Genomic DNA, 18,053 nt, shown 5'->3' with positions numbered 1-18,053 from the left:
AAAATGGGAGTTGGCGTTTGGTCCCGCAGCCGTACCACCCCACGCCAAGCGCTCAGAGGCCGTGGGCCTCCCGGCCACTGCACCGCACAGCCGTGCAGACATGGAGCGTGCCCGGCGCCGTGGAGGGCTCTCATGCACCCTGGGGTGTGGGCCTCGCCCTGAGGGAGGGGCCCTGGCCTGTCCTGCCGCCGGGCACATGGTATTGCACAGGTGCTTTTCAATATGTTTTTATATCCCCTTTCTTCAGTACATTTATCCAGAGAGGGGGCCTGACCAAGCTCACAGAATAGACACAGGCTGGCCCGGGGCCCCAGCCGGCTGGGGTGGGGAGGGAGGGAGCGGGCCCTCGGGCTCACGTGGACCTGCCCCATGGCCTGGCCAGTCTTCCCATCTGCCTGCCCTTTCGCTGCCCATCCTGCTCTCCTATCTAACTCAGTCCTCCCAGCTGGGTGACAGCACACATACACACATGCACGCACTCATGCATGCATGCAGGCACAAACACGCATATGCACACATAAATGCACATGCACGTGCGAATGCATGCATGTATTCTACACAGGCACGTTGCGCACAGCAAGGCATACATGCACTCATACACATGCATGCACACATGCAAAACATGCATGCAAACATGTGTGTGCATACATGTGCACGGCCATACACATGTGCATACAAGCACACAGCCATGTGCACGTGCATACAAGGCCACACAAGTACATGTACACGCACAAGAACACATGCACTCGTGAAGGCACATACAAACACATGCATGCATGCATGTGCGCACACAGACCGCTCACACATTCATGCACACACACACAACAGCACCTCAGGGCAGGGCGTGAGATAACACAGGAGCGGGGAAGGCCGTTGCTGCGGGAGCCACAGGGCCCCCTCCAGGCTAGCGGGCCTCAGCTCTGCTCAAGCCTGTCTGTCCTTTCCCTGCAGGAAAAGGGACACTGAGGAAGGCCAGGCCCAGAGCGAGCCAGGCAGGGCCCACGGAACCAGGCTCCCGACCCTCAGCGTACAGGGTGGGGCGAGTGTGCGCCAGACAGAGCCCGGGCGGCCCCAGGACTGAGCAGCCTTGGGGACGCAGCAGCTCTTGGAGTCCCGGGTCCCTCCCCCCGGGACGGGGCCTGGCTCCTGCCTCATAGCTGGCCGGAAGTTCACGCGAGAGGAAGCGCGGCCCGTGGCCGCTGGGCCTGGGCACACGGCTGGGCACACAGCTGGGGGTCCCTTCCTGCCCACTCCCCACCCAGGCCTCAGGGCATTCCCTTCCTTCCACCTCTTCAAATCTCCCTCTCTACCATTGCCAGAATGTTCCCCTCAGCCCAGAGGGTCCCCACGCCCTCCCCCCGCCCCTGCGCTGCGGACACACACGGGCGCCCGTCACACCCAGCGGGCTCCCCGGGCACACAGAAGCCTCTGGCCTTACCTGTCCGCACCCAGGTCCCGCCGGGTCTCCCAGGAGTCCCGCCGGGGTCTCCAGGCCAGGTACCGACACAGAGGGGCCACACCCGGCCCCAGCGCTGCCCCAGGTGCGAGGCCCCTTGGCGGGCTGGTCTGCAAAAGGACAGGGGCCCAAGAGTTAGAGAGACCCTCCAAGGATTGTCACTAGTGGCCCTGTCCCCGCTGTTAGGGCCGAAGGCCCTGCTCGCTGACTCAAGGCCAAGGCCCCAAAGGTGGCCTGATGGTCACCGCCGCCCGTCAGACGAGGAGACCGAGGCACAGAGATGGGAAAGGTCCAAGATGAGCCCTGGATCTGGGTCTGGAAGCCACTCCCTCTGGCAACAAAACTCACACAGGTGACAGAATCTGTGACGCCTCTCTCCTAGGCTTCCTCACGGGCCACACAGGGCCGTAGGCCCCACCTACCCACCCCGGGACAGAGGAGCGGACCCCAGGCCACACGGCCAGGCGGACCCCGGGCCCCTCTCCAGGACGCATGCAGCCTCAGCTCCCCAGAACGGCCGGGAGGGGAAAGCTGCCCTTGTGGTGAGCAGCGCTGATGGGCGTACGTGACCCCTCATCTGCAAACCGCGCTTGGCCTTGGGGGACCGTAAGTGGACCTCAGATGCCCAGGTGGACACAGTGGCCTTGGGGCTCCTGACTACCGTCGCTTTTGCAGAAGGAACCCTGGAAGCTGTGACTGAGACTGTCACCAGAGACATAGGTTCCCATCAGGGACAAGTGAGGGACAAGGGGCTTCTGAGCCCCAGCAGCTCCCAGACCTGCCACCCGAGCCGGGTGTTCCCGGGGGCGGGGGTGGGCACAGAAGGACCCCTGCTCGGTGTGCAGTCTTCCGTGAGGACAACTCCGCCTGAGAGACCCCCGTAGCCCTTTGCGGGCACGCATGTCGGGGCGTTGCCGGCTCCAATCCCCTCTTTACCAGCTGTGTGACCTAAACAAGTGACACCACCTCCTTGAGCCGCGACTTCCTGTCTGCTGAGCAGGGACGACCACCTCGTGCCCCCCAGGACATGGCAAGTGGCCTAGCGATGTCCCCGCAGGCCCCCAGGCCCCCCCCCCCACGCACCGGGGCTCCCACGTACCTGCGGAGGCCCCTGGCTCCGGGGCCCCGCCACGCTGGGGAGAGGCCTGCCGGTCTGGGCTCCTGCAGGCCTCCAGCGCCGCCTCCCAGGGCAGGGACAGCCATTCGTCCTGAACATGGCCCGGGGCATCCTTTAGAAAGACACAAGAACCAAGAACACTGAGCATCCGGGGCCAAAGTGTCCGCTCCAAGTCCGTCCCCATGGGTCCATCCCAACGACCCCTGAAGGGAACCCAGAGGAAACCGAAGCCTGGGGAGCAGAGGGCCCGTGGCCTGGCCGCACAGCGCTGCCGTGGAGGCCTGGTCCTACAGGTCAAATGCTTCATTCGCACAAGGCTCCATTCCGCAGACGGCGAGGAGCTCATCTGTCCCGCCACGGTGCCTCTGGGTTCTGAGTCCCCCCTTCCTGTTCCCGCTGTGTCCCACCCATGGAGGTGACCGCCTGTCCAGGGGCTCTGGGCAGTCCTGTCCCTCAACTGCCCACAAGACCCAAATGCTATGGCAAGTGTCCTTGGGCAGCGCTGCCTCCCCTCGGCCTCTGCCCAAGGCAAGCAGTGCACAGCGAGGCGCGGCCCTGGACGGCGTTATCAAAGACCAAGCTCCACCGTGGCGGCTGCAGGGGCGTGTGGGGCCTGCAGGAAACCTCAGCCCTGCCCCGCAGCCCGCGGGCCCCGGCCGCAGGCCACAGCGAACCAGTCCCAACCTGTGCTGTCCGCTGCTCTGCCCATCTGTCCCCCACTCAGCCCTGAGGTCCTCCCTGCAGAAGGGGAACCTGGCTGCATCTTCTCTGTGCCCTCCCCTTAGCTTAGCACACAGTAGGTGCTTAACATAAATGTGTGATAGCTAGAGGAAAAGACAGAATCTGCAGAAAGGCAAGTGTTTCAGACTCACTTATGCATTTATGGGCAACCATTTACTAATTTCCTACCACGTGTCAGGTGCTGTTCTAGATGAGGGTAATGGAAGTGAACAGGCAATGCCCCGCCCCCCTCCTCACCTGTGCCCAGGTCCTCACCTGCTCCCAGCAGACCCCTGGGCCTCCTGTGCGAGTGGCCAGAGGACCCTCCACCATGCACCAAGGCTGCCCTAGGCTCCCTCAGGCTACAGGCCTGGCTCCGGCACTGAGATCGGGCGCTTGGGGCCACGGTGGCGGCCACGGGCTTCCCCGGCACCCCTCGCCCTCTCCCTGGCCCAGGCTCCCACTCACACTGGCCTCCTCCCCTCCCCCAACCCCCACCCACCTCGCCCGGGCTCCAGCCTGCCTCTGCACCCCTGCGCAGGCTGTCCCTTCCGCCTGGCTGGCACATCCTCCCGGGGAAAGGGTGGTCATTGCCTGCCGCCTGCTCAGTCAAGCCCCCCCCACACACACACATCCCTGGATCTCAGCCCCTCCCTTCCACACACTCGGCCTCCCAGCAGCCCCACCGAACTGGAAACGGGGATCCATCCACACTTCCCACGGCACAGAAGGAGAAACCCACCCCCACCGGGCTTGGCTAAATAACAACAAATAACACCACCAACAAAAAAGATTGCCTGGAGGAGGGGTGTGTGCGAACCTGTCGCCGAGTTACTGTGCTGCCAGCTTTCCCCGCAGAGCAGGGGCCTCCACCCTGGCCGCCCGTTAGAATTGCCCGAAGCTTTGACAGGTGCCGAGCTCAGCCCAGCAAGTACCAGAGCGGCCCGGACTCCGGCGCTGCGTTCAGCCGGCATCTGACCCGCCGCGGCACCCTCCTGCTCGCAGCCCCGGGGGCTGCCCGCCCCTCGTCCCTCCCCACCTGGTTCCCGCTTGATCAGAAATAAACATTTCTGGTGGCAGCTTAAAAGCACCGATGGAACAAGGTGAAGAAGAAGAAGAAATAAAGGGGAGAGAGAGCAAGGGAAAGGAAACAGACAGAGAGCCTAAGGCAGAGAAAGGGAGAGACAGAAACTCAAGGTGAGAAGCACGAGAGAGAAGGGGAAGGAAAGAGAGACGCACAGATGGAAACGGAGAGGCGGGTGGGGCAGTGTCCAATTTTATTCCAACACCCCGGTTGACTTCAGTTCAGTTTAACAAGTGCTTCCTGAGCAACTACCACGTAGCAGGCCCTGCGCGGGGCTGGGGACACAGCCACAGATAAAACGGACACAGACCCCTGCCTCAAAGAGGTGCCGTCAGTGGGGGGCAGGCTAGGAGACAAGGCTCTGCCCCTGTCATTCCCCGAGGGGCGAAATCAATACTCAGAGAGGGGCAGTGACTGGCCCAAGGTCACGGCACACAGAGCCGGGGAGCAGGACCGCAGCTCGGGGCTCTGAGCTTGACCCACTCCTCCTCTCCCGCTCTGCGCACCCTCTGCTTCCTCCTTCCTGCCCGTTGGTACTCACGGGAGCATGTGCCTGGAACTTGCGGGGTTTTAACTTTAATGTGTGACTCTTTTGAAAGACGAGCAAAAGGAAGAAAACGAGGAATTCCGTGATATCCAGACACAAACGTTGTTTGGCGGTTAGACTATATCCTTCTGGGCTTTTTTCTACACAGGGCCATTCAAACTCTTCCAAAAGTCTGTTTCTACAGCGGGTCGGGTTTGGCTCTGCGCTTTGCCCGTTGATGCCTCTAAAGGGCTCGTTCCCCACGGCTCTCCTGGAACGTGGCGGCCTGTGGCTGCCAGAACAAGGGGCACCTGCATTTTACCAAATCAGGTCCCCCGATCAAACGTTCAGGTTGTTCCCAACTTTTACCAGCTGTGACACGTGCTGAGGGACTTTCGATATTTGAGAAATGGACAGAGTAAGAGGCGATCTCAAGCATTTGCTAATTTGTCATTGTAACCAGTGGAACTGGGTCTGACCTTTCTGTGTAAGGCCGCTGGCCATGTCGTCTGGCCGTGCATGTTAGTTGCATGTTTGTTAGTTGCTTTTGCCTATGTTTTGTTTTTCGACATCGTCAACGTGATGTTTTAAAGCCCTCGCTCGCTGCCGGAAGTGAGGGACAAATGTGAAACAGCATTTCTGCCCAAATGCCCGCCGCAGGGGCAAGGAAGGGCTGCCGGTACTCACTAAACAACAAAACGATTCCTGTAACTGCCGCCAGGGGTCGCTCTCTTCACGCTGCCACACGGAGAGGCCCCCAGAGCGCCCTGCATTCCTGATGCTGCTGGCACCCGGGGGAGGGTCTCCGCTCTGAAACAACAGCCTGACACTGACACTTCAAAGATGGTGACTTTTAATCTCCGAGACCCCCCCCACCAGCCCCGGGCCCAGGCCACGGCCCCCCAGGCTGTCCCCTGCTGCAGCAGGCAGAGAATGAGCTGCCATTGTCTGCGCCCGTGTCTGTCTCCCCATAAACTCTGGAGGAGCAGGGTCGCCTCGCAGCCCCGGTGCCCAGCACGGTGCCCAAGACGTGGCAGGTGCCCAGGGCATGCTCGTTGAAAACCAGCTGCCTGTCAGAGGAAAAGCACAGGGGACGGAAGGGAACAAGGGACAGAGGCGGGGGACCCCTTGTGTTTGCACAACCACAGAAGGGTGACACGGGTCCAGAAGTGCTGTCCATGCGCTTGCTCGTTGCCGTGACCACCTTCCTGCCCCTGGGTCTTTCGGGGCGACCACTGCCGCCTCCTGAAGCACCACGGCCTCCCCAGTGGCTCACCCAGCACCTGCCCGCAGGCTCCGCCCCTCCAGAGCTGGGAGGGAAGGAAGCCCAGGAGGCCGGAACAGGGAACGCTACCTGAAGCAGGTGGGGGCAGAGGAGGCGGGCGTACAGCCATCAGCTGCCCCGTGACTGCGTGTTAGAGGCTGAGCTGTGTCTCTTCAAAGTATGTTCAAGTCCTGACGGCCCCCCTCCCCAGTGCCTGTGACTGTGACCTCATGTGGCGGTAGGGTCTTTGCAGATGTCCATCAAGGTGTGGTCTGACCGGGGCGGGCTGGGCCTCGCCCACCTCATCTGCCCCTGCGGGCTGGCCTGGTGGCTGGGCCAGGAGAACCACACCGGGGGGGGGGGGCAGCCCCTCCCAGATGGCCACTGCGGTCCCCTCGGGCCATGTGACGGGGGAGCTGGTGGCCGCTGGCCCCATCCGTCCCAGGCTGTCAGCCTGCGCTTCCACCAGCAGGTCCCGCCGATGAGCAGAGACAAATCGGTCACATTGAACCTTCTCCAGTCAAGGCTTAGCCCTCAGGACAGACAAATGAAAGGACGAGGGTGGGGGAGCGTTGTGTAAGTAGCGCGGGTGAGTCCACCCAGCTTTCCCTCTGGACCACACGAGCCCAGGAAGGGAGGATGGGGAAGAGGGTGATGATGATGATGGTGACAAAGATGGGGACAGACATCACATCTCGTCGCCCGCTCATGATGTGCCAGGCACAGTGCTAGGAGCCTTCCCTGACCCTCTCATTTCATTTCGTCCTCACGGTCAGACAAGCAGGCAGGCTCCAGTGTCACTCCCAGGTCACACTTGGGAGCACAGAGGCACAGGAAGTGCAGTGATGTGCCCAGAGCACCGCCGCTGCTAGGAGGCAGAGCTGCACCGGCACCTGCTTCCGCTGGGGGCCCCGCCCCCAGTGCCCTGCCCCCCACCCCTGCTCTGTGGATGGACAGACAGGGAGAGTGGGGTTAGATGCGTGCCTCACCCCACTGTGCGCTCCATTGTTTAAGGCTCGCATTTCCTGTCCCGCGGCCCCTGTGCAGCAGCCTTCGCTGCCCCTCCGTTCCTCGGCTGAGGAGGGGCCGGCTTCTCCTGGCGCTGGAAGCAGACTGGCTGGGGACCGTATGGGCCATTTAGGGAATTTTCAAGAGAATTTGGACTATGCACGGCGACTCCAGCAAGGCCTTGAGAGCATGTGCCTGGGGCACAGGGACCTTTGAATGATCGTCTGTGAAGCAGAGAGAAGATCATGGATGTGCTGCGACAAGGGGCTTGTGGGCTGATGGCACACAGCCACTGACACTGGCCACTGACGTTGCCCCACGCTCGTCATGAGCCGCCCTGGCCCCAGTGTCTGGAGCCACAGCACTGACCTGGCCCTGCCACTTGGTAGCTGGGTTCCCACGGCCAAGCCACTTAACACCCAGGTCTCAGTCTCTCCCTCTATTCAGCGGGATAACAGCACTTGGCTCACGGGCTGTTCTACAGAGTCATTGGGAATGTAAAATGCCCAACATGTTAGCGGAAGTCTCTTAGATGTTTAGGTATTCACCCTTTCTCTTAGGTAGAAGAATGAGCTGTCACGTACGGGGAGGTGGACTGGAAGAACAACGACTTCAGCCAACAGCCTATATTACAGTCTTACGTTTAGGAAAATTACGGAAAGAATTCTAAATGACAATGTCCGGCTGTACACAATTTATTTTCCAAAACCACAGTAAGGTGCCAAGAGCAAGCGTACACTGTTTTCCTTTTATCCAGTGGAAACGGCAAAGCGAGAGGAGCAGGACAGGCCGGAGAGGGTCAGGAGGAGCGTAAAGTGGCGGCAGACGAACAGACCCCAGGCCAGCTGGCCGCTGGAGCGGTCCAGGCAGGACCCAGTTCCTTGGCCGAGAGATGCAGAACGTTTAAAGTTCCAGGCAACTTGAAGTAGATTGTCAGGGTCCCAAGGTAAACTTAATTTTATTTTAATGAGCAACGGCACTTGAGCTCAGGTTGTGCACTGATTTTCCCTTAAAGGCACCAGCCCCACAGCGAGAAGCGGGACCTGGATCCCTTGGAGGGAGCTGAGCCGTTGCCTTTCAGGGAGGAGCGAACACTGAAGACACAAAGCGCTCTGGGCTTGTACACATTTGTGTCGACTCCCCGTTCCGCCCCTCACAGCTGTGTGACCGCTGGGCCCCTGCCTCCTCACGTGTGCAGTGAGGGCACCGACGGCCCCGCTCACGTCCTTTGTGAGCATTAAATGGCCTCACGCCTTTGAAACACCCCGTGGGGCGCCGAGTGCTGGGCAGGCGCACGATACCGGCACGTTCTCACCGTGCCATCAGGCACATTAATAAATAAACGCCCTCTGCCCTCGCCTCCAGGGCTTCAGGAGCTCGCCCAAGGTCACACAGCTAGTGAACAGGAGACCCGGAAGTTCCCAGCCCCGCGGGGCCCAGGGCCGGCTGTGGGGGCCGAGGCGACACAGCCCCTCAGGCCTGGACCTGCCCTCCAGGGGCTGACAGTCTCACAGAGGAGGAAGGATGATGCACACAGCACACCGTGCAGGGGACCGTCCCCACCTTGGGTGCTGCGAGAGGCTGAAAGGGCATGAGGGCTTTCCCAGGGAGGGGGCGTCGGGGAAGACGTCACGGCATGTGAGGATGACGACACCCCGGAGCCCCCCACCCCGCCAAGGGCCTGCACACAGCCGGCACCCACTAAACGTCAGGCACAGAGGGATGGAGAGCAGAGGACAGACAACGAAGGATAAGGGGTGGCTGGCCGGTGCCTGGGGAGTTGTTGGAAGCAGGTGGTTGGTGGCGTGGGGGTCCACCCTGGGTGGGCGGGTGGGTGGGTTGGTGACTGGATGGAAGGAAGGATGGACAGATGGGGCAAGTGGGGTTGGATGGGTGGAGGAAGAGGGAGACGGGAATGGCGAAGTTGGTGACTTAACCAACTGACTGTATGAAAGAGAAAAATCAGTCACTCCTGCTCTGAGGTGCCGCCACTTACCAGGCTGCAGTGACCAGCAGAGGGCGCGCTGCGCACCGTCTCCCCTGGGGCCTGCGCTCCCAGCTCCTCTCGCAGGCACCTGTTTTGCTCGGTGAGGTCTTCCACCTGGCCCTGCAGGCCGATCTCCGACAGCTTCAGTTCAAAGATGCAGCAACGAAGCTCCTCCAGCTGCCAGCGGAGGCTGCGCTCCGTGGCGCGCTGCTCCCGCTGCCGGCGCGCGGCCTCGTCCGTCTCGCGCTCGCTGCATTCGGCCCTCGCCTGCCGGGCGCACCTCTCCGCCGCCTCCTCGGGGTCGCCTTGGGGGCCCGTGGGCCGGGGGCTTCCCGGGGCGGAAGCGTCCAGCTCCGCCAGCAGGAGACCCGCGGCGCGGCAGAGGCGGCGCACGTCCCGCTCCAGCCGCCGCACCTGCTCGCGCAGGACGCGCTCCTGCTCGCGCGCGAGGCCCAACTGGCGCCGCTGGGTCCGCCGGCAGCGCTCCAGGGCCGCCGTCTGCTGCCCCAGCGCCTCGTCCTTGTACCGCAGCTGCTCCCGCAGCCGCCGCAGGCGCCACCGCTGCCGCCGGGCCGCACGCTCCTTCTCCAGAACCTACAGTTTGGTGGTGGATGCGGGTGTCAGGAAGCAAGCCCAGGGGCGCACCGTGGCTCACACTTTATTTTAAACTTGGGTATTTTGTCCATCATTGAATATTTTTGCATTAAAATGTTGCATCAAAGTATTATTTATCTCGATTATAGAGTTTTTCGGCGCCCCCTTACATTTCGCACAGAAGATGAGCACCTCACGCCCCCTACCAGGGACCCTGCACACCCAGGAGCCCACGAGGCTCTCCAGGGGTCCCATGCCAGTTCCTAAAGAGCTGCCACCCAAACCCCTGAAGGTCCCCACGGCCAGCCAGGACCTCATGGCCCTCTCCATTTCCCAGCACCTAAAGGGTTAATGCTGGCCCAGCAAGGGTCAGCTGGCTCTGCCTGGTGTCACAGTGTCACAGCAGGCGTTCCTTCCTGTGACCATCCCCCCCTCCCTGTGGAGTTATGTATGGCGGCTATCCCCCTGCGACTCTCAGAAATGACCTGCGTGCAAGCACATGGCTAAAGGGCTAAAGATCACTGCAGCCAGGACTCAACCTCCACGCACCTGATTCAAGGCCTGGTCTCCAGCCGGGAGTACCCGTCGCCCTGTTCCGACACCGCGCCCTCCCCCGCCTGTGAGCTGTGGGCTGGCCTGGGCTGACGCGCCCACTGTGGAAACGGGAGTCCTCGCCCAGGCGAAGCACATGGCGGGCCGCCTCCCTGTGGGGCTTGCGTTCAGCGGGGTTGCCCGGCGCTGCTCCGGCCAGAGGGCTTGCAGAGGCCGAACTCAACAAGCAAAGGGCAAACATCGCAATGGGCACCGCCAAGCCGAGCAGCTCTGCAGGCTTTGTCTGACAGCTCGTCCGAGGCAGGCAGGGGGCAGACAGACCTGGAGACAAGGCCCCCGCGAGGAAACTCCGGGTTTGCCCATGGCATGAATCCTGCCATTGGAGGGGGGCCGTGCACGGTGCTCCGTCTCTGCGCCTAGTCTGCCTTTATCGGCCAGAATGACCACGGGTCGCGGTGGAGATGAGGCGTCTACAGTGCCCGCACATGCTCACTAGGAATACTGACCACGGGGCAAGGCCACCCTCGATTCGGCCAATATCAGGCACGAAGGGCGGAGCAGGTCGCTGCCGGCGCTCCCAAAGGGCCCGCTCTGAAACGCGCGCGTCTCTGGAGAGGGATTTAGGGTCAGAGGTTCGGGCGGGGCTGCGGTGGGGCCAAGGGGTCCCTGAGGGACCCCGCACCAGCCCCGCCATCACTCCGAACTCCCAGGCCTCACCGGGAACGGGGTTACCTGACAGGGCTTCCCAGGAGCACGCAGGCGTTCCGGGGCCAGAACAAAGAGCTGCGGGGAGAGAGGCCTCCGCATCTGCAGGGCCGCGGTCCCCGGGCACCGCGGAGCCCCACTCCATCTCCCCGGTTGCCACCCCGGCCCTCTGTCTCCCCACCGCACCTCACAGTCACAGGACCGCGTCTGATTCACCAGAAATCTCCTATGTACATGGCACGTGGCTCAAAAAAGTGGACTAACGTGCTTGCCCCAGAGACTCCCAATGGGGGAATCACCTACCCCACTGTAGCTCGTATTAAAAACTGCTTTGGGGACACGGATGGTGACGTGCTATACACCGAGGTGGGGAATGCCTGCGATTTTCTGCACCCGAAGTTCAATATCGGGGGAAAGACCACCTGTGCGCCTGCCCCCGGCGTGTCCGATTCGTTTCAACTTGACGGAACGCCCTTCCTTGCCACGCGGCACTTGTGTGTCAGGTCATGGCTAAAGCAGTGCTTCTGGAGCTTTTGGACGATTCCCACTGCGAGGAACCCACCCCCACAACGCGCCCCGTCACACACGCACCCGCATGCGGGGTCAAGGAACCAACACGCGAGGCGTTTCCCAGTCGATTCTATGTGTGAAAGGCGGGCTGTGACTCCCCGCGGATCCCGCAGCCCGCGGACGGCTGCCCACCTGCACTGACGCCATCGATGCGCTGCCCTGCAGGTGGGAACCCACCGAAGCAGGCGGCCCTGGGCGCTCCGTGCACCGCCCGCAGCTGCCCTCCCAGGCGAGCCGTTCCTGCCCACAGCATTTCCTCACCGCTCCCCCCACACCCTCCCGCCTGCATCGTCTCTCCCTGGCATATTTCAATACCGATCATGCAAGCGGCCAGGGCTGTTTCCATGCCCACGGTTGGGAGGGCGCTGCACGTGCTAACTCGCTGCATGCACGTGACCATTTCACAGCGTCGATACTGTAGCATGCCCATTTCACGGATGAGGAGACTGAGGCCCGGGATGGTCACGCCGCTGGCCCTGGCCACACGGCTGGTGAGCGGTCGAGCTCGGGTTGGGCTCCAGGCAGCTACGTCCAGAGCCCCGCCCCTTTCTCAGACAGCGTGACCTTGTCCCCATCTCCGCCATCTCTCTCTCCCGTGCAACTAGAATGACACCACCGAACCCAGCCCCGGAGCCTCTCCTGCTAACGTCCCCGGAAACCCGCTCCCTGCTGCCTTCAGAATTTGATCCGTGCAGCAGCCCTGGCAGACTGGCCCCTCTGGAAGCCTCCAGCCTCCCGGACCGCCTCTCCCCACCCCGCCCTCTGCCGGGTCCGGGGCTGTTTTCCAAGCTGCGGGGCCTTTGCCCAGGTGGCTGGCCACCCATGCGCCACATGCCCTTTATGCCAGGCCCCACTCCCACGCCCAGGTCTCCGCTGCTCCCCCAGCCCAGGCACACACACACCGTGCCCGCGCCCCTCCTGGCGCCAGCGTCCGAAACGGAGTGCCTTGCTTCCCGCCTGTGTCCCCCCTGCCCTCCAGCTCCTGAGGCAGTGACCCTGCATCAGTCACCTCCCTGTCCTCAGGCCAGCGCTGGCTCCCCTGATATCTGGCACCCAGGCCGCAGAAATGACCTCTGCCCACAGCTCCCAGTGAGCCCACAGTCCCCGCAGGTCACCGGGATCTGTCCCACCCCACCATGCGTCCCCGCGGGAGCCCTGTGAGGCAGGCGGGCCGGAGGGGCATCCCACTGTACAGACGGGGCGGCTGAGGACCAGAGAGGCCACGTGACCGTGCCCCCGGTCCTGCAGGATGCCCCCCGCCACCCCCCGCCACACACACTGCATTTCCTCAACTGCAGCTGCTGCTGCATCCAAACCCAGGGGTGTCCCCACTGGGGTCAGACACTGGCCCTGGACGGAGGGCAGAACCGCACCTGGCTGGCGAGCTCCCCCTGCAGCACCTCCAGCTGCTCCTGGGCCCGAAGGCAGGCGCTCCTCTCCCGGCACACGCGGGCGCGCAGCTGGTCCACCTTCCGCAGCAGCCTCCGCTCCGACAGCTCCAGCTCCTGGATTCTGCAGTGGGAGGCAGGCGGCGCTTAGTGGGGCCGCAGCACACAGGGCCACGGTTTCACACACATCAGGCATGCTTTTGTTGTTGTTGTTGTTGTTTGGCTCATTTAATATTCTGACAAAACTGCATTTTGTGAAATAGTCACACACATCTTTCTAAGGACGATCTGTAACACTTCAAAGACCTCTTTTGAATAAGAAGGCAGCGTGCATGGGAAATTCTTAACGGCATCCTTATCTCTAAGCCAGTAACCCGGAGTCTGGGTGATACAACCAGGGACTGGGCCTGAGGCAAACATCGGCATTGTCTCAGTGAATCTACAGGTTACCCCCAGGAGGAAACTGAAGATCAGAGAGGCCAGGCAACTTGCCTGAGGTCACACAGCATCACAGAGCCCAGGTTGTCCGATTCCCGATTCCCGAACTCACCCTCTTAACAACCCTGTGCTCCGTCGCCTCCCATCTGAGCTGCATTCCTGTGACTCTCTTCTAAGGAAGTGATTGAAATTCAGAAAAGAAGGTTCTGCAGTTAAACTAATCTGTATCACTTGCAAAAGTAAGAAGCTGGACATGATCTCATGTCTAATGGGATGGCAAAGCCGCATGAAGGTGTTTCTATGACCCCAGGGAAGGGCTGAGGCTGACCCCCGCCAGCTGGGACACAGCCTCGGCACGGCTGCACAGGAAGAGGGCGCGCGGATGTGGGGAGCTGAAGCGGAAGCCTGGCTACCATCCCCCTGGGAGAGGAGAACCTCCAGCACTTGCCAGTTATGGAGAACCCAAGTCTCCTTAATGTGCCCCTGTCCCCTCCAGAACAAAAACCAGGAAACACAGGGAAAGTGCGCTCACGACCTACGTGGACAAGCTCCGCCCCCCGTGACGCCTTACCCCAGGTGTACGCGGCGTCACCTGCTCACCCAGGACAGACCCAGCTTCCCTGGGGGAGGACCTGGTACGCCTGCTGGCTCTGCCCTGTACCAGCCATGAAGCCAAAACCGGGCTCACTCACCACTAGGACCCTCAGTATCCTTATCTGTGAAAAATAGAGGCGATTACACCTTGCTCAGAAGGCTGTTGTGAAGATTAAACAAAACAATGCATTACTTTTAACAGGGAGGCCAAGGGCTCCCTCCCCGACTCCAGCCCCGAGGCCCAGGGGAGGGCCTTGAAAGTGGCAGAAGGGGGTGTGGATTATAACTGAGTCCCTCTCAACCTGAACGACAGGAGCGGCCCCCAGATCAGCCGGTCACAGAGTCAGGCGGAGTGCCTCTGACTGGTTATAAAAACGGGTGATATCAAAATGGGACAAGAAAAGCCTCTCTTTCGTTTCTGAGACCAACCTGGAACACTGACTATGAGACAGGGTTTAATCCTAGTACTTACACTTAAGCCATCCCTACACTTAGGCAGAAACCAGCTGGCCGTGCCATGGCAGGCAGAGGGATGGCCCGCCCCCCAGTACCCACGTGCGCTACCTTCAATGCACAAGAGCCCATAGGTGCAACTGGGCACGACCCTGGACTACCTGGGTGGGCCCGAATATGCAGCCACAGCCGTCACCCAAAAGGGAGGCGGGCGGATATGACACAGAAGGTGAAGGCCACACAAGATGCGAGGCTGCTGGCACTGCAGACCGAGGCCCGAGCAGGGGCCGCCGCTGGAGACACGGAGAGGCCGGGACGCGTCCCCCCGCGGCGCCGGGAGAGTGGGGCCGCCCACACCTGCCTCCAGCCACAGAGGCGGCTTCCGGTTCTGCCTGGCGTTTGAGCCGCCAGGTTGGCGGTCATTTGCTGTATCAGCCACAGGAAACTAACACGTTCACAAACACAAAATAGACACTGAAGCGTCATCCGCTCTTCGGTGATGAATGACAGGTATGAAATATGAATGGGCAGGGCCGCCGAGAGCGCCCTGGGGCGGGGAGGCGCCCCCTCACCCCCGGGAGCGGGGAAATCCGTCCTCTCGGGGCTGCCCGGGTTTAAGTCCCAGCTCCCCTGTGGCTGAGTGTGCATCCCGCCTTCAGCGAGCAGGGGACACAGCCCGCATGTCCCCACAGGCGTGTCCAGGGTGCCCTCCCTGGGGTGGCCTCACCCCAGGCCCCAGCCACAGAGGCTGCTCCTCTGCCCCCCTCACACGGAGGGGTCTCCTCTGGCCGGAGCCTCCCATCCACCTGCCCCCGGCCCGTGGGCCTTCGGTTCTCACTGCCAGTCTCTCTGGAGGAAGATCTGACTGCTCAGCCCCGTGCGGGCCCCTCTGCTCCTCTCCCCAGGGCTGGGCCCTGCTTCCCCCAGCACTGCACCCCCAGGGCTCATTTTAGGGGATGAACGCATCCCCCAAATTTGTACGTTGAAGTCCTAACCCCAGGGCCTCAGACTATGGCTATATTTGGAGATGGGATCTTTACAAAGGTAATTAAGGTGAAACGTGGTCATTTGGGTGGGCCCTAATCTCAACTGCCTGGTGTCCTTATAAGGAGACTGGGGCACAGACACACACAGAGGGACGACCACGTGAGGACGCAGGGAGAAGACGGCCATCAGCCCGCCAAGGAGAGAGGCCGCAGAAGGCGCTAGCCCTGCCCACAGCTCGATCTTGAACTTCCAGCCTCCTGAACTGGGAGGAAATAACTCTCTGCTGATTAGGCGGCTCCATCTGCAAAACTGGGTTATGATAATCACAGGAAACGAATACGACTTAACACATGTCTCTTGGGGAGAGAGAGCAGATGGTAGAGTGGGTTGGGGGGGCGGATGGATGGACAAAAGGAAGGATGGATGGACAAATAGATGAACAATCACACAGCGTGGCACAAAGAGTAACAAAATAATTTTTCTGGTATGTGCATATCTTCCTGTGGAAAGTATTACAAAGAGGAAAAAAAGGACACGGGAATATACATTGAATGACCTGCCTTCATTAAAACAAAGGGAAACACAAGGAAATGACAAAGTGCCAGACACACCAAGACCCTGGCCAGTGGGTTGCTGGGAGCCCTGCCGGAATCGAGCCCGGCCGTAACCCCGCTGCGCTTCCAGGCTGGGCTCTCCTGCTGCCGCAGAGCCCCGCTGCGCTCCGCCGGCCCTGGACCAGCAAATGCCTGGAGAGGGCACGGGCTTTGGAGAGAGGCCCGGGGTCAAACGCCCAACCTCTGGGCCGCGTTGGTCCCACCGAGCAAACAGCCTGCGCCGGGAATTCAGATTCGGCAGCAAGAAGCAAGCACCGAGAGTCTGCCGCAAAGACGATGGTGAGCTGAAGGCCGGGCAAGGGTGACAGGCAGCCGGAGACCAGACACTGCCGAGAGCCACTCGATCCCTCGGGCCAGAGGGACACATGGAGGCCAGGTCACCAGCAGGAGCCCAGGTGGCGGCCAGCGAGCCCGGGAGGCCTGCCCGCAGGCTCAGCCCCGGAACGCAAAGGGAAGGACCGAGAGCCCAGGATGCGGCGGGCAGGCCATGTGACAAGGGGAGCCCGCATCCTCGGCCAGGGACATGCATCAATACCCGCTTCTAACACGGTCCTGACACCCCAAGGTTCACAAAAGCAGCACGCTCACCTGCTCCTGAGCCCAGACTCCGAGCTCACGTATTTGTCCACAGCTGCCAACAGCTTCTGCTCGGAGGACTCCAGCTGTTTCCTGAGCACCCCTGTATCCACGTCCACGCTTCTCCCAGCAGCTGCTTCCGGAAGATGGCCCTGCTCCTCATCACTGTCTTCTGCGTCCTGGAAGATCCAGGACGTATCGATCTTCACATCCACATTCATGACATCAAACCCGTCGCTGCTGGGGGCTCTGATGATGTAGCTGAAAGTTTTCTCAGAATGTCCCGCAGCTGCTGGCTCCATCCCGACATAGTCCACGGGGCGAGACGGGATGCAACGGAGCAAACTTGCAGCCTCAGCTCTCGGGAGCTTTCGCAGTGGGTGCAGTGCCTTCAGATTGTGCAGGAAAATGTCCCTGGGGGAGGGCAAGAACAGGTGGATTATTTATGAGCGGGGGACTCGGGTTTCATGGGCACAAGCGTCATGCAATGTGAATGAGGGCCTCTCGGGTTGCGGGTCAGCGTGCCAGCACTCACCCCGAGCGAGACAATGTCGCCAAGACAGCGCTTGGCACTAAAGGCTTAATAATGCACCCAGGGAGGTCAAAGGAGTCCCGGGCAGGCCCCTCAGCGTGCCCCGGGGTCTCAGCAGCGAAGCACATGTTGACACCGTGAGGAACGACGTCTTTGCCAGCTCCTTCCGTGCAGCGCACGCTTACCAAGGACCTACCCTTTGCTAGGCGGCCCCCAGCCCCACCCCACTGCCCGTAACCTTCCCCTGGGAAGCGGTTGCAGCCCACCCACTGCACAGATGATGGAGCTGAGGCTCCGGCCCCTAGTCGGGAAGGGGCGGAGTCAGGATGCAAATCTGAGTCTGACTCCAAAGCCTGAGAGGACGCCCTGGGGATCTTCTGGAGCAGGAAGGGTGATTGACAGCGACTGCGGAGAGGGAGCCTGAGCAGGAAGCAGGTGTCTGGCTTTGTCAGAGGAGCAGCCTGAGGGAAGGCTCACGCTCCCCTCCCCCCGTCCCCCAGGACAGGTGAGAGGCGGAAGCCCCAGAGTCTCAGCCCTGGAAGCGTCTTCAGGCTCTTCCTGGGGATGAGGCTCTGGAAGGAGCCCTCTGGCTACGAGGGAGACGGGAAGAGCTGAGGCCTGCCCTGGATTGTCGGCCGCCCCCCCGCCCGGGCTTCTTGGGGGTGGGGATCCGGTGGGAAGGGGGAACATTGCCCAGGAGAGGCATTAAGGAGGGGCCCTGCACCAAGGGAGGCTGAGGGTGGTCCCAAGACGACAGTCGCCAAGGGCAGAGCACCTGGAGTCCCCGGAGAGATGGTGGGGGTAGGGGGGACGGGCTGCGGCTGCGCCCTGCCACAGAGCAGGCGTGGGGGCGCATAGTTTGGGGTCTGCACAATCCCCCAAGAGGTC

The 18,053-nt window shown here is 61.6% G+C and overlaps 1 protein-coding gene across 1 annotated transcript in view; it reads right to left on the bottom strand.

Annotated features, from left to right (window-relative positions):
- CUNH4orf50 (chromosome unknown C4orf50 homolog) overlaps positions 1–16,949 on the bottom strand; it is a 40,334-nt gene extending 23,385 nt beyond the window's left edge. Inside the window, exons 1-6 of the mRNA XM_054581830.1 lie at positions 16,646–16,949; positions 12,952–13,095; positions 12,593–12,596; positions 9,172–9,744; positions 2,556–2,685; positions 1,439–1,566 (exon numbers count right to left, since the gene is read on the bottom strand). Coding sequence (XP_054437805.1) covers positions 1,439–1,566; positions 2,556–2,685; positions 9,172–9,744; positions 12,593–12,596; positions 12,952–13,095; positions 16,646–16,935 — 1,269 coding nt within the window. The 5' untranslated portion in view covers positions 16,936–16,949. The remainder of the gene's footprint in view (positions 1–1,438; positions 1,567–2,555; positions 2,686–9,171; positions 9,745–12,592; positions 12,597–12,951; positions 13,096–16,645) is intronic.
- Between the last annotated feature and the right edge of the window lie 1,104 nt (positions 16,950–18,053).

The sequence above is a fragment of the Pteronotus mesoamericanus genome, unplaced genomic scaffold, assembly GCF_021234165.1.
Source record: "Pteronotus mesoamericanus isolate MK-2021 breed Mesoamerican mustached bat unplaced genomic scaffold, CSHL_Meso_final contig_68, whole genome shotgun sequence".
Lineage (NCBI taxonomy): Eukaryota > Metazoa > Chordata > Mammalia > Chiroptera > Mormoopidae > Pteronotus > Pteronotus mesoamericanus.
Note: the sequence above shows the minus strand (reverse complement) of the source record. Positions and strands in the feature narration are given on the sequence as shown.